The following is a 15,911-nucleotide window of genomic DNA, read 5'->3' on the forward strand; positions in this document are numbered from 1 at the left end:
AAAATCAGTAATATTACTGCAGTGCAGGTGGCAGCATTAAGGCTATAGAATTTGATCCTATACTAAATACTAAAATATAAGTAACTTGGTTTAAGTTTTAAAGTTTGATTGCCCTCCAGTTTTAAAGATAAAGAGTATTTTACAATCCTTGGGTCTTGATCACACATCCCCAAACAAAATACAACACAGGTAGGAGAGGGCTCTCAAAACAAAACAATAAAAACCAAAGTGACTCTAATTCTAACAAAAGTGTTAATTATCTATTTCCTGATATCTAAAGTGTTTCTTCTTATAAAACACCCTATGCCTCCTGTATTCTTAAAATTTCTGCCAAATCAGGTTAATGATTAAAGTGCACAATACCTCTATGAAGTATTCCGGGCTCCTTCCCCACTACTCCCAACATACTCCCTCATGTGGGGGGGGGGGGGGTGAGAAAGAAAAAGAAGATAGAACCTGAAATCTGATCAAGCCTGCAGATCTATCCACCAGTTCACAAATACAGGTGGCACTGAAACATGCTTAACAACACAAAGTATAACCTACAAAATGAGATCTATGAAAAACTGATGAGATTAATATTAAGTATGGCGGTGTGATTATGTTTATAAAAGCAATCTTTTAACCATTAAAAAGAGGTCCAGAAAACACTAGAAAATACTAAGCATTTCAATATGCATTAAAGTTGAGAAGACGGTTGTCACACCTAAAGAGAACTGGAGTACGCTAGAGATGTTAGTTTTCTGGGGAAGAGGACTGGAGGGGTATCCACAATTCCCTTCGTTCTGATAATCCAGAAGTGTAACTTGCAGCAACTTTGCATATAAGAAACGTGAAGATCTAGGGGTGCCTGGGTGGCGCAGTCGGTTAAGCGTCCGACTTCAGCCAGGTCACGATCTCGCGGTCAGTGAGTTCGAGCCCCGCGTCGGGCTCTGGGCTGATGGCTCGGAGCCTGGAGCCTGTTTCCGATTCTGTGTCTCCCTCTCTCTCTGCCCCTACCCCATTCATGCTCTGTCTCTCTCTGTCCCAAAAATAAATAAAAAACGTTGAAAAAAAAAATTTTACAAAAAAAAAAGAAATGTGAAGATCTTGGGGCGCCTGGGTGGCGCAGTCGGTTAAGCGTCCGACTTCAGCCAGGTCACGATCTCGCGGTCTGTGAGTTCGAGCCCCGCGTCGGGCTCTGGGCTGATGGCTCAGAGCCTGGAGCCTGTTTCCGATTCTGTGTCTCCCTCTCTCTCTGCCCCTCCCCCATTCATGCTCTGTCTCTCTCCCAAAAAATAAATAAACGTTGAAAAAAAAAATTAAAAAAAAAAAAATGTGAAGATCTTGATAATTAACAGGAATGAATGCTCATGCTCTAAAGACTGGGAATTCTATTGATTGGTTGTAAACAGTTATATTTGCGAGTCATCACATTTATAATGCAATTTCTAGTCTTTCATGTTTCCATTAGTCTTCATAGCAACTCTATTAGTAAGATTATTTCCATATTAGGGATAAGAAACTTGAGATTACATAGGACTTCAGTCAAAAATTTCTTTGCTAAATATTAGGTCTTGGGATTCTTCAATTGTTCTTTTTTTATAGGCTCTAGATCAGCTACCTCTACCATAAAAATAAGTAGAACTCAAGATCCCAGAAAGCTAATTAAGAAATGCCGATTTTAGGTCTTGAAATATCTGTTTGAATCTTATGTTCTTAAAGGTATGACTAAAAGGTTTAAATAAACACTAATTTAACCCATTTACATAGGAAGATTCAGAGCTTTCAGCTCATCTCAGAGCCATTATCAATAACCTATTTCAATAAAGAATCCAACATAGTTGATTTAGGACCACTATGTTGTTATGACAATTAATACAAATCTTAACTTTCCAAATAAGTATCTTCACAATGACTTCTCAATGTGATTAAAAAAAATTTTTTTTAATCCTTATTTTAAGTTTTGAGAGAGAGAGAGAGAGAGAGAGAGAATCTGAAGCAGGCTCTAGGTTCTGAGCTGTCAAAACGCAGCTTGACACGGGGCCCAAACTCATGGTCTGCAAGATCATAACCTGAGCATAAGTCGGACGCTTAATCAACTGAGCCACCCAGGCACCCCTCAGTGAGATTTTCTAATGCAATTTTCCTGACTAGTTTCTCTATGCCTGAGTAAATGTATTTTCTCATTATAGACCTCAGTACTATACTTGAATCCTCTCTTTACCAGCTACTACCTGGCTGCTCCATCAGTCATCATAAGGCTTTTTCCATTGGCTGAGATTAGAATGGAAGAAAATACTACTTTTCACTGAAACTCTATTAATACCAAGCAAATACACCAGAGTAATTAAAGGTATTCTCTTGCCTCTTGAAAAACTGAAGAATGAGGTCAACAGTGACACCGCCACTAATTTTTAGGATCAAAGAGCAGTGGCAAGAAATTTGAAGGTATTTCTGCAAACATCTAAATTTCCTTACTATTCCTTGCTGTTGATACCGTAACTCATCCAAAATTCCTCACTCAAAAAAATCTTTTCCAGGGGCGCCTGGGTGGTGCAGTCGGTTAAGCGTCCGACTTCAGCCAGGTCACGATTTCGCGGTCTGTGAGTTCGAGCCCCGCGTCGGGCTCTGGGCTGATGGCTCAGAGCCTGGAGCCTGTTTCCGATTCTGTGTCTCCCTCTCTCTCTGCCCCTCCCCCGTTCATGCTCTGTCTCTCTCTGTCCCAAAAATAAATAAACGTTTAAAAAAAAAAAAAAAATCTTTTCCAAACATACTTATAGTGGCATGATAGAAATGGTCAATGTTTTGCTGCCTCACCAAGACAACTAAAAGTAAAACTTTAGAGGACTACTGTCATGAAGTTAGGATTGTACACGTTAATGCTCTATGTACTAAATTTAAAACAGGAGTTATTTGTGCCAGTGTCCAGGATACCCCAGAAATTATACATACATATATAAATGTATTAGAATTTTTCTAAAGAGATTCATAGACAAAGAAATAGGGTAAGAATCAAAGAAACAAAACTACTTCCTCATCCTTTAATCAAGGATTCTCAACCTTTTGACATCAAAATCTCTTGAGAAGCATTACGAAAAATACACCAACACTCAAGCATCTATCTAGACCATATGTATAAGAATCCCTACAGGTATAGTTGGGCATGAGTATTTTTTTAAGAGAGTAAAGGGCAGCTGCTTCAGATAAACTCATTAGGTCTCTCTCTGTCCCTTGAAGTCACCCAACCATTGATCACATTTTTAGGAGCAAAGAGATGCCCAGATCTCTCTTTTGTATTTTAGTATTTCCAAAATATGAAAATCATGGTTTTCAAAACATGTGTTCAAACATAAATAGACATAAAAATATGAAATCACTAAGGACAAATGAAATAGCTATACTGATGATGCACAAAGAATACTCACACAATTTTAATATGGCATTCAAACACTTTTAACAATGTAGGCCCAAACTATGTTTCCATTCTTAATTCTTTTTGGCCTATTAATGACTAGCTTACCGCAGCCCATGTATTTCTCAAACAGAAAAAGCATACACGCTCAGATCTTTACACAGGTGTTTACTGGCTGACTTGATAATCCTTTACCCAACTGCCTTAGCATGACTCATCAACTCAGTTCAAAAGTTTTTCATGTGTGAAAAAAAGCTATTCCCAAATCAAGAAAGCTATTACTTTTACTCCCAAAGCAGAAATTTAATTTTCTTATATATTAACATTATACTAATCATTGGAATACTGAAATCCTAAGATGAAAAACACCAAAGAAAAATTTTTACTAGATCAAGTCCAATGTATCAGCATACACCATACACTTCCATATGATGCATAATTTTAAAAGCAGGAAACCAAATAAAACTAATTTTTTAACGTTAATGAAAACTGTTATCAGAATGCTAGTATGATACTGATATCTTTTGTGTATTATATCATTCCCCAAGAACTAATTCCTGTATCAGCAGGTCTGAATCATTCATAACCTTCCATAACCTATGCCTATCCACATATATTCCTATTTTATTTCTCAGCATGCTCCAACAAGTAATACTGCTTTTCTAAAGGTATGTGCCCATGCACGTGCACGCACACACTCACACACTCTCCAACCATTATTGCAACCTCCTTGTCTTTTAGAAAGGTGTTACCACCATCCCCAGTCTGCAAGTCTTCAACACCTTTTACCTCCTAACACAAATTCTTAAAATGTCCTTCAAGGAGTGGTGTTTTTTTTTTTGTTTTTGTTTTTTTTTTTTTTTTAAGTTTAAGCGGTCAGCAAAGAGCATCACACAGGGCTCAATCCCATGAACCATGAGGTCATGACCTGAGTGGAGATCAAGTCGAATGCTCAACCGATTGAGCTAACAACACAGGTGTCTGGAGCGCATATTGTTAATTCGTTTACGTATGCTCACTGTATCCTGTTTTGTATTAGTTGGTTTACTCAAGGGAGACTTAGGGATCTTTAAAAAAAAAATTTGTTGTAATCCCCTACAAAGCAAAGCCAAATGGCAAGTATGTGACAGGGACAAAATGAAGAGAGCATGGAAATGCTAATTAAGTTCTATTTCCTCATTTAGCAGTCAATGAATCCTTACTTCTCTATCTGGCATACATATTCAAACAAAACAATGGACATGTCCCCCATATGCCCAGACCATATATAAACTGATTCTTTGAAACTAACAAAAACACCACCCTCATCTACCTCTGACAATTTGTAAGAAAGTATTTTTCATTTTGTTTATAAAGGGGGGACTCGGACAACCTGCTTATTGCTCATTACTACAAAAGGGAATGTTTGTTACAAAATCGAACAATAAAATGATTCTTACTTAAATGGCTTTTAACCAGAATAGACAAAACAAAACACATTTAACATACCTGTCATAATAATCTCGTTGAAAGTCATAGTCCAAGTCAAAAGAGGAGCTGAAAAACAAATACCAAAAAGGATTAACTTGGAGCTGCTGATGTATATTTACAACAGTAGATGGGAAAAACAAAAACAAAAACCATGCAAAACCAATCATAACAAACAGATCAAGAGATTAGCATGGAATAATATCCAATCATTCAAACAAATCACTAAAATTTCAATCATTTTAGAGGCCACTGGACATGCAGCAGCCAATTTGCAAATTTAGGCACAAGTATGCTACAATTTCAACATACAACATTAACAGCTAATACAGGAACACTGAAAAATACAACAATAAACCAAACATTCTTATGCTACCCTCCTTCCCTTTCTTATTTCCCAGCTTCTTAAACTAAACAATTCCTCTTGAAGGATTTCATTTTATGTTAAAAATATCAAACTGCTCTTTAGTAAGTAAAAACCTCAGGGAATTCTAATAATTCTCTGGGAAATGGGCGAAAAGGAGGTATACTAATACAAGATTAATAAAGCATCACTTTTACACAGATAAAACATACTACAGTTAACCCTCCCCACATCCAGAAAACAGATAGAGAAGATGCCCACTGATGGACACAATGCAGTTATAAATAATAAAGTTCCGGACCTGAGTAGAGGGGACGGAGAAGGGTGTTCTGGTACTGACCCGTACATCTCCGCTGCAGATCGTTTCACACCTGCTTTTCCTCGGTTCACTTTTGGCTCTGCAGCCAGATTAATATCTGAAAAAGCAAAAACAAAGACAAAAACTTTAATGACAACTCTGGGTGGGGTAGGGTATATCTTAAACTAGTTTTAAAATGCGTACACAGTATATAAGTCAACAAAGGACTAACACCATATCTCATCTTTCCTTAGATAAAAGGGGCTCATGAATTTTTATAAGGCTAAGACTTAGTCTTTCATTCCTTTGTCCTCTGTTCTGTAACAAAGTATTCATTATACATAAAACATTAGGTTTGTCTTTGGTACCTTCTACCCTCAACTGCCACTAAAACTCACTATTCAGAGCATATATTAGGAATGAGTGAGTGAGCTCAGAGACATAAAATATACAGCAATTCATGAATATGGAGTATGGTACCCTCAAATTCTCATTCCCCTTACAAATAGAATCAGCTGTAAAGATGAATAAAAATTGGTTAAGAAATACTACGCAGGGGCACGTGGAGTTGCTCAACTGGGTAAGTGTCGAACTCTTTACTTTGGCTCTGTGCTGGGCGTAGAGCCTGCCTGGGATTCTCTCTACCCCTTCCCAGCTTGCACTCTCTCTCTCTCTCTAAATAAACATTAAAAAAATATATATTATGCAGACTAAACTGCCTAGCAACTGTTACATGAACAAAAAGAAAAGGGAAATAAGGGAACAAAGGAAAAGCCCTAGTTTCCATATGCCTTGTCATTTTTAAAACACATATTCCAACATGGCCAGCTGTTTACCGTTACCCACTGTCTAACAAAAGAATTAATGATTGCTTTCTTATTCTAATTAAGAATACATTTGCCAAAAACCAGCTCTCCAAAACTCAGTTCATCAAATGACCAACTGAAAAACAGAATTTCAGTACACTATCTGCTGAGCACCACTACATTTATGAATAATCTTCAGTTCTTAGTTCACTAAACTCATTTTTAATTTTTAACATTTATTGTTGAGAATATAGTTTTTAAAAATTTTCTAAAACAAAAACAATAAACTATGTATCATGCTAATTACACAACCTTATAGAAGAATTATTTCAAGTGATGATTTAAACTATAGTACTGTGTTGATATCCAGAATAGGATATATACTTATAAAAAGAAACTAAAAGCTAAAATTGCTTTTAATAATCTTAATTTTGGTAAAAACAACAACAACAAAACAGAAAACAAAACCTAATAGGCGTACTTATTTTAAAACTGTGGCACAATGCACAAAATTATGTTTTGTTTTCTAAAAACCAAGGTGCTCCTATTCTTCCCGCTGAAACTAGACAGAAGCTATTAAAAATTCAACAATAATAAACACTCTCAGTGTACAGATCATGGTTTCTATGTAAGTGCCATTTAAAGGAGCCAAGGCTCCTAGAAAAAAGGGGCAAATCGAGATTTAGGTCAAGAAATCTATCAGATGACCTGAAATATCTTGTGATGCCAGAAAGTTAAAGATGCAATAAAATATTACAAGAGTAAGGTGTCTCAAGGACATAGAAACCAATTTGAAGGTGATCCACTGGCCACAGAAGAAATATTGTAAGCTCTAAGGAATGATTTGCAATGCAAGAAAATGTATCAATTTAAAATATAAGTTTATGGGGATGCCTGGCTAGCTCAGTTGGTAGAACATGCAACTTTTGTACTTGGGGTTGCAAGTTCTTCAACCCATGCTGGGTGTAGAACAGAGCTTACTTTTTTATTTATCCACTTTGAGAAAACAGAGAAAGAATCCTAAGCAGACTCCACACTGTCAACCCAGAGCCCAATACAGGGCTCAAACTCACGACCATGTGATCATGACCTGAGCAGAAATTAAGGAGTTGGAGGTTTCACAAAGTCATCCAGGCACCCCCTAGAGCTTTTTTTTTTTTTTTTTTTTTTTTTTAAAGGCTAGGGGTGCCTGTGTGGGTCAGTGGGTTAAGTGTCCGACGTTGGTTCAGGTCATGATCTCACGGCTCTTGAGTTCAGAGCCTGGAGTCTGGTTCGGATTCTGTGTCTCCCTCTTTCTCTGCCCCTCCCTGCTCCCGTGTTCTCACTCTCTCAAAAAGTAAACGTTAAAAAAAAATTAAAAAACCAAAAATAAAAAAAGCTAAAATATAAGAGTTTATATTATTAAGCAATGATTATATTTAATGATTGCTAGATATCAGTTTAGAAAAATTATTTTGCAAGCCCTAATGAAATACGTAGGCAGTAATCATCACTGGATAATCACCATTAAAGTTAAAAACTGATGGGAAACCTTATCATTGATGTGTCAGGATGTAAACTCAGAACCCACAAATTATCCTTAACATCACTAAAAATGGGACCATATTAGGTCACCTGATGTGGTGTAATATAAAACACAGAACACGGTCCATGTAATATTTTCACCAAAATAAATAGTATCTGAATTTTATCAAGCCTCTAGATCTGCAGTCTAAGGAAGTAAGCTGCTAGTCTGAATTCAGATGTGTTTTAAGTATATATTCTCTTATACATCTATTGGACAGCACTGCTCTAGATGTAGCAGTATTACACAAAACAGAGGTAGAAAACAACAAATTAAATGACACCACAAAGAATCAATCAGTACACAGTGTGGAACACATTTTCTTCAACAAATTAAATGTCATACATTTTTTAAATTAGAAGGACAGGAAAACTCAGATTTAAAAACATCTAAGAGGGAATTAATCAAACACACATACAGACATGAACTGGATCTTGATTTGAATTAATCAAGTTATTTAAAAAAAAGTTTGAGGGGCACCTGAATGGCTCAGTCAGTTAAATGTCTGACTTTTATCCCTGCTCAGTTAATGAACTCACAGTTCGTGGGTTTGGTCCCACATCAGGGTTTCCGCTTTCAGCGCGGAGCCTGCTTCAGATCCTGTCCCCACCTCTCTCTGCCCTTACCCCTAGCTCTCTCTCAAAAAAATAAAAAGTAAAAAAAAAAACCCAAAAAACAAAAAACCAACCACAAACCACAAAACAAAAACTTAAAAAAAAAAAAAGTTTGCAACCAGGGACCAGGGATGCTTGGAAAGCTCAGTCAGATAAGCATCCAACTTTGGCTCAGGTCACTGATCTCGCGAGGTTCATGGGTTTGAGTGGGGTTCTGTTGCTGACATGACAGCTCAGAGCCTGGGGCCTGCTTTGAATTGTGTGTCTCCCTCTCTCTCTGTCCTTTTACCCCACTCACACTGTTTCTCTCTCTCAAAATAAACATTAAAAATAATAACAATAAAAGTTTCAGACTCTAAAGGAAGAAATCTAAACATGGAATGAATTATTTGATGGCATTAAGGAATTTCTGGGAGGCTTTATTTTGGTATGTGATAAGGGCAGTGTGGTTTGCATTTTGTTAAAAGTCCCAGTCTGCTGAATATATGCTGGAGTCTTAAAAAGAGACTTGACTCTAACAAAATTTAAGAGAAAAAAGGGGAAAAAAAGAAACAACAGACGAAAACAAGATTAGTCAAATGTTGGTATCTGGTTGGTAAGACAGGTGAGATGTACATACACACGTGCTCATTAAATTCTTCTATTTTTGTATTAGTAAATTTCCATGACCGTTAAAAAATAAACAAGTATCATAAAAAAACCTGACTTCATTTTATGATAGAAAACTGTTTTAGTTCACTTTTGCCACCACACCCATTTTACAGGTATCAAAGTTTTCCTATACTTTGAGTTTTCCTATAGTTTGAATATAGGACAAGTGGGTATGGAAATTTCTTATGTATTCTCAATTAAAACTGTTACTTTTATCTTCAATATCAAGGATTACAAGGTTCTCAAACTTCCAATATTTTTCCTTCCCAATCCATTGTGGTTAAGATTTCTAAAACAGCATTTGAAAAGGGTTTACAAGTGAAATACAAATTACACTAAACTTTTATTCTAAAATCAAAGAGCTTTCATGAAATAGCCACTGAAAAACTATAAACATCCAAAATAGTCTAAAAAGCTGTTGAAGCCTTACAATAAATCACGATATAAAGTATTTATTAAATGCTACAATCATTATGAAATGCTCAAGTTTTATCTAGTATTAGAGGGAAAATCACCAACATGAATACACTGAAGGAGGAAAGAACCCACTCCAACCTGGAGAAGAAGGCAGTTAGAAATTAAAATGTTTAAATTCGAATTCAAATTTGCACATTATACAACTGAATACAAAGTCCTGAAAATGCTGAAAACAAAATGAAAACTTAAATAAGCCTCTACAGGAATCATCAGAAAACTAAGTTCTCAATTATGAATTGCTATAAACTTTATAAACCTAAATAATTGTTAAATTGATAACCACAGTATCCTCAACAATGCCACTAGCCATTATGTGGCATTCAAAATATATGTGCTTATTCCTTTTTATTCATAAAAAAAAACAAAGAGAAATTGACTTCTCTTACTGAACCCTTCAACTTCCCTAATATTATTCACACCCAAGAAAATATAAGCTATATAAAATTACTATGATTCTGACAGCAAATCTTAGCAACTGGTAAGTTGTTAGAAAACTATTCAAGGAGATGAAATTCTGTAAGACTTATGTGCTAAGTCTTAATATGTAATGAAATCTTCTGAAGTTTAGAATATAAACTATTATTAAATAGGGCTTAAATCTCATTCTAAAATATCTGAACATACTAGATCAGAGCAGACACTTACTGGGAAAACTAACACCTACGACAAAACCACTTTGTGCTGCTAATGCTGAAATATATTTAATAATAAGTACCTTTTATTAAGTGTAACATGCTAGACTATACTTGAAGCTTCTCATGAATCATCTCAACTAAGACAAATTCCTGATAACACCAAAGTACTATTACCTCAGGTAAGAACAGATAATAAACTCTGAGGCACAGTTTTTAAAAACTAAGAAAATTTAAGGCTCAGCCAAGCTATGCAGACTGCCCAATACACAGTTATGAATCGCCAATGCAGAGCCAAGCACCCGGCTCCACAGCTCAAGAATGACTAAGCTATATTGTCTTCACCTCATCCCTCCTGTGAATGGTAGACACAGTTATTAGGCAGCAACTGTTCCTTATGTAACACGTCATTCCTATTCTCCTGACCTTACTCAAGACTGCCAACTGAAGCTTATCCAAACTCTGCTACACAAAATGGAATAAAATCCTTAGCCAATTATACCTACAACCCTAACATTTTTTGACTGTTAGCTTAATGGAAAAGGGACAGAAAACAGAAGCTTGAATAGAAAAATCTAGATCTGGGGGCACCTGGGTGCCTCAGATGGTTGAGTCCAAGTCTTGACTACAGCTCATGAGGTCATGACATCAGTTTGTGAGACTGAGCCTTGTGTCAGGCTCCACACTATCAGCATGTAGCCTGCTTGGGATTCGCTCTACCAGTACCCTACATGCACGTGGGTCTCTGTTTCTCTCTCAAAACTAATAAACATTAAAAAAAAAGAAAAATGACTGGTATGTGAATTATACAATCAATGAAAAACTTAATTCAACCCAGATCTTACCTAAAACCTGGCCAGCAATCATTCTCCCATCCTCTCCTGCCACAGCAGCCCGGGCATTTCTCTCATTAACATACTGAACGAAGGCAAAGCCCTTATGAACAGAGCAACCCACAATTTTGCCATATTTTGAGAAGATTGCCTCCACATCAGATTTCTTGACCACAAGAGTGTTGAGATTCCCGATGAATACACGGGAGTTCATGGAGCGAGGATCTGTCTTGTTGGTAACATTGCTTGCCATGGTCTTTGATGATACGGTTGTTCACAAAGCCGAAAAGCTGGAAGGAAAAAAAAATGCGTTCAGGTGAAAAGGAGATAAAAACAAAATACTCCTCGATGAAACTTTCTACTCCTTATTTTGAACCACTGTGACTAGAGTATCAGTCAACCAAAAGGACTGTCATAGCAGCAAGTTATCGAGAGGAGAGCTCCTGAATATATGCATTCTTATAAAAATTTAGCTCCCTCTTCCCCAAGTCTATCCCATGAGGGGCTGGGGGGGGTCCTCTTCAGAGACTACTAGTAACACAATCACGGACATTATTAATTTTAAGTGACCATCTCTGTTCTAAAGTCCTGAAGCAAATTCGAAATCCTTAAGCTTTCTACTACAAACTTCTCAGATTTGTAACCTTACCCCTCATACTAACCTAACCATTCTTTGCCACGTATAAAGAACTCCACCTTCTTGCACAGTGCTATTAATAAAACGAGTCTCAACTATTCCAAAGATACATAAAACTCTGAATTCTGCCCACAAACAACCATTCTTTAGCTAGATAAATGTGGGCAGCTGACACCCTCAAGTATAATTAACCTTATTATACTAAAGCAATATATAGAACTCTGGAACTAATATGCCAGAGGTATCTCCAGTATCAGTACTAGCACTTTACACAATGTACTGACTCTTGACCTACTTTACTTTTTATGTGATAATCTACAAAATACAGTTGGGACATTTACTACTAGATGATGATGATGATAAAACTAGTAAGTAGAACACTGCATGAATCAAAAGGGGACCAAGAAAACTACTTTCCTCAGACTTTTTTCAAAACAAAAATTATCTTTATGTATGTTATAAAGGTTCAATCACAATTACATGGAGATTCATGATACTACCATCTTAGGTCTTTTTTTATGTGAGAAAAGTTTTGACATTCTTTAAGCTTTTTTATCCGCTGCCCCTTCCCACTCCAACTACCAAACTGAAGATGAACCCACTTTAGATTTAGAGTAACATTCTTAAGATTAATTTTTCCCCATTCATCCTTTTGAAACTCGAATCAGATATCAGTCTCTTTCCAATCCTCAGGAGAAATCATGACAAACTAGTTCTCATGGATTATGTAAAAATATATTCTATATATGTATGTTAGCAAAATAGTACAACATCATTTATACAGACCACTGGTATTTTTTTTTTTTTTTGGACCACTAATATTGTGACCCTTAAAACACCTAGTCCTTTCAAACAGTACTGATTTGTTTTAATTTTTTTTACATTTATTTATTTTTGATAGAGACAGAGCACTGGTGGGGGAGGGGCAGAGAGAGGAGGAGACACAGAATCAGAAGCAGGCTCCAGGACTCGAGCTGTCAGCACAGAGCCTGATGCTGGGCTTGAACTCACAAACCATGAGATCATGACCTGAGCCAAAGTCGGACGCTTAACCGACTGAGCCACCCAGGCGCCCCACAAACAGTACTGATTTTAAAGCTGCCAAAACCATTTTTCCCTCCTAGCCATTCTAAAATTCAAGAAATTGTCTTTATTTGATTTTGGTTTCTAAATTATAGCTTTATAAACAGTTCTTAAATTTTAAGACTAAGAAATAAACATTTATCAAACAGCAGTCGTGAGAGTCGTGAACACATTTTCAACTCTAAGTGTGAGTGCCAGAAAGCCTTAGAACACCAAAAACAAAAATGAAATGAAAGGCGTAATTACTGCTGGCTATTAAAGTTTCCTATTATTGTAAATGGGGACAACTTAAGCCAGGTTTCTACAAATGTTTATCATGAGAAACAAACATATATTCTACATGTTATGGTAAATACTAATAAATACAGGAAAAAATCTTCCTGGGTTTAATTAGAAATTACCTGTAAGGGAAAAGAGGATGGTTCTACATGCTATCAGTATACTGAACAAGAGGGTAAACCACCAAACAATGGACATTAATGCCTGCTTCAAATATACTCCTTGGAACCACAAAACAAATGGACTTATATGACCGTTTTTCCAATTTTCACAAAGATGGTAGGTATATAGCTTGTACCAATCTAGAAATATAGAATTCATTATATATAAAGAATGCCACTGGGCATTACGGATTAATTCTTAAGCAACTCCATCTGGAAAGGCCAGTAAAGAAACATCCAGACACAAATAAGAAGGTGGTAACTTTGGGTGCCATCTCTGAGTTTAAGAATATGATTTTATCTTTTAGGTGATTATATATGGTTTCTAAATTTGCTGCAAGAACCATGAATTGTTAACAGAAAAATAATATATTGACCTCAACTTCAAAGGCTTGGCTAAAGTGAATGGTATAGCTTTCAATGCCCATACTCACTGTAAGGATTTAATCAAAATATGAGCAATAGTAAAGACAAATGAACCCACAAAGATTCATTAATCCCGGTTCAAGGACAAACACATCTTCCTAAAAAAAAAAAAAGGGTTAGTACAAATACATTTTTTCACTGAACATGTATCTGAGAAGTGCGAGCTACCAAGGCTACTTCAGAGGAAAAACAGCAACAGCTACAATTCCTCAGAGTTTACACTCTAGTAATACTACTGTTTAATATTTTATTGAAAGGGCCCCGGGTAGCTCAGTCAGTTAAGCATCCAACTTTGGCTTGGGTCAGGATCTCACAGCTGGTGGGTTTGAGCCCCATGTAGGGCTCTAGGCTGACAGCTCAGAGCCTGGAGCCTGTTTCAGATTCTGTGTCTGTCTCTCAGATATAAACAAACATTAAAAAAAAAAAAATTATTGAAGAGAGGAACAGATTACCCAAAATTTTACCAATTTTACAAATATAAATTATCTCAGTTCACATTTCACCCTACCTCTAATCCTTAAGGTACCTTACCCCTGAAATCTCTGTTGGGGAGGTAGGGATGGATAGTGACCAATATCCCAAATGCAAAGAAACTATTGGGAAAAAAAACAGATTCTCAAAAGAAAACACCAACAGCAGAGCAGTTTTTGATCTTTCTGAATCCCCAGATAAAAGCAACTAGATAGTGAGCTTTAGTGTCAAGGTACCCCAATGAAAATGCCAAAATGCCAGGCTGGTAAGGAAGCCAACGGCCCATGCAACAGCCCACGTGGGGGAAATAAGACAGGAATTGAAGAATCCCCAAATATCCATTTACTGGATAGCCAAGGGAACCAATTTTAAGAAAAGCAGTTGAAACAGTGTGTTTCCTGTTCCAAGTGTAGGTGAGTACAAGGCACTATTGTAAAAATCTCTAGGTACCAGAGCCTCTACAAAATCTCAAAACTAAGAAGCCCTCTATGTGCACCATTCCATTCTCAATCACTTTCCAACCTCCAAAAGTTAACTATCGCTTTTTTTTTTTTTTTTTTTTTTGGTGAAGGCTTCAAGCCCAGCACAGAGCCCTAAGCAGGGCCCGAACTCAAAATCCTCAAATCAAGACCTGAATTGAGATCAAAAGTCAGATGCTCAAAGGACTGAGCTACCCAGGTGTGCCATATCACTTTCTTTTCAAAATAATTCTATCACGTTGATGTATATCCCTAGTTAGTAGTCTTACCCATTAAAGCGAATTTGATGTGTCTTTTATGGCTTCTTTTAGATATGTTCCTCTTCCATCCCTTTAACTCAAAACAACCTCTTTGAAGAGTACAGGGTATTCAAACCTCAAGTTTCCCAGTCTGGATTTCCCATAATTTAATACTCTTAGTGCAATTACACACACACGTCTTTTTTGTGATATTACTGCTTAAATTCTACCATGACTTAAAATTATAGTATCTCAGGTTTATCTCTAACGTATTACTCAGAATTCATGAGAATATTTTCTCAGTTCTTACATGTTACTAACAGTTGGCCTATGCGGTCTATACTTGTCAGTCAGTTTTGCTGGGTATGAAATTTTATCACTGCATTTTCTTTCCTTAAATATGTGGTTTCATTTACTTCTCAACTGTCACAGGTCATTCCAAGGTGCAAACCTTGTTGGCAGAGTTGTATTTTTATGGACTTTAGTCATTAGAGGTTTTGCTTCCTAATTATTTTTCTCGACCTAACAGAAATGGAACAGACGTAAATGAATTTATTTGAGGCTACATTATGGGTCATAAAGGTTTACACTTGAGTAATTTTTCCTCATTGGGCAGATTTCTCCTAGCTTTTTAAAAATAAGTGCTAGGGGGCGCCTGGGTGGTGCAGTCGGTTAAGCGTCCGACTTCAGCCAGGTCACCATCTCGCGGTCTGGGAGTTCGAGCCCCGCGTCAGGCTCTGGGCTGATGGCTCAGAGCCTGGAGCCTGTTTCCAATTCTGTGTCTCCCTCTCTCTCTGCCCCTCCCCTGTTCATGCTCTGTCTCTCTCTGTCCCAAAAATAAATAAACGTTGAAAAAAAAAATTTTTTTTAAATAAAAAATAAAAATAAGTGCTAGGCAAGAAGATATGGGTGGAAGTGCTGCCTAGCTTAAATAATCAGATCCAAATGCTACAGTCTTCAAGACATACATCAGATTTCAGTATAAAAGCAGTTGCAGAACAAGTTAACTTTTGTTTTACCTTACAAACATCTATAG

At 36.7% G+C, this 15,911-nt stretch overlaps 1 protein-coding gene across 10 annotated transcripts in view; it reads right to left on the reverse strand.

Moving 5' to 3' along the window:
• The window catches only part of HNRNPC (heterogeneous nuclear ribonucleoprotein C), a 56,674-nt gene that overhangs the window by 18,030 nt on the left and 22,733 nt on the right, over positions 1-15,911 (reverse strand). For 8 of the 10 annotated variants that reach the window (XM_040476568.1, XM_040476566.1, XM_040476562.1 and 5 more), the window contains 3 exons: positions 11,113-11,390; positions 5,527-5,641; positions 4,883-4,930 (listed from right to left, as the gene is read on the reverse strand). In XM_040476568.1, coding sequence (XP_040332502.1) covers positions 4,883-4,930; positions 5,527-5,641; positions 11,113-11,353 — 404 coding nt within the window. In that variant the 5' untranslated portion in view covers positions 11,354-11,390. The remainder of the gene's footprint in view (positions 1-4,882; positions 4,931-5,526; positions 5,642-11,112; positions 11,391-15,911) is intronic. The other 2 variants (XM_040476571.1, XM_040476570.1) reach the window with 1 other exon arrangement.

The sequence above is a fragment of the Herpailurus yagouaroundi genome, unplaced genomic scaffold (assembly GCF_014898765.1).
Source record: "Herpailurus yagouaroundi ecotype Mexico unplaced genomic scaffold, PumYag 141, whole genome shotgun sequence".
Taxonomy (NCBI): domain Eukaryota; kingdom Metazoa; phylum Chordata; class Mammalia; order Carnivora; family Felidae; genus Herpailurus; species Herpailurus yagouaroundi.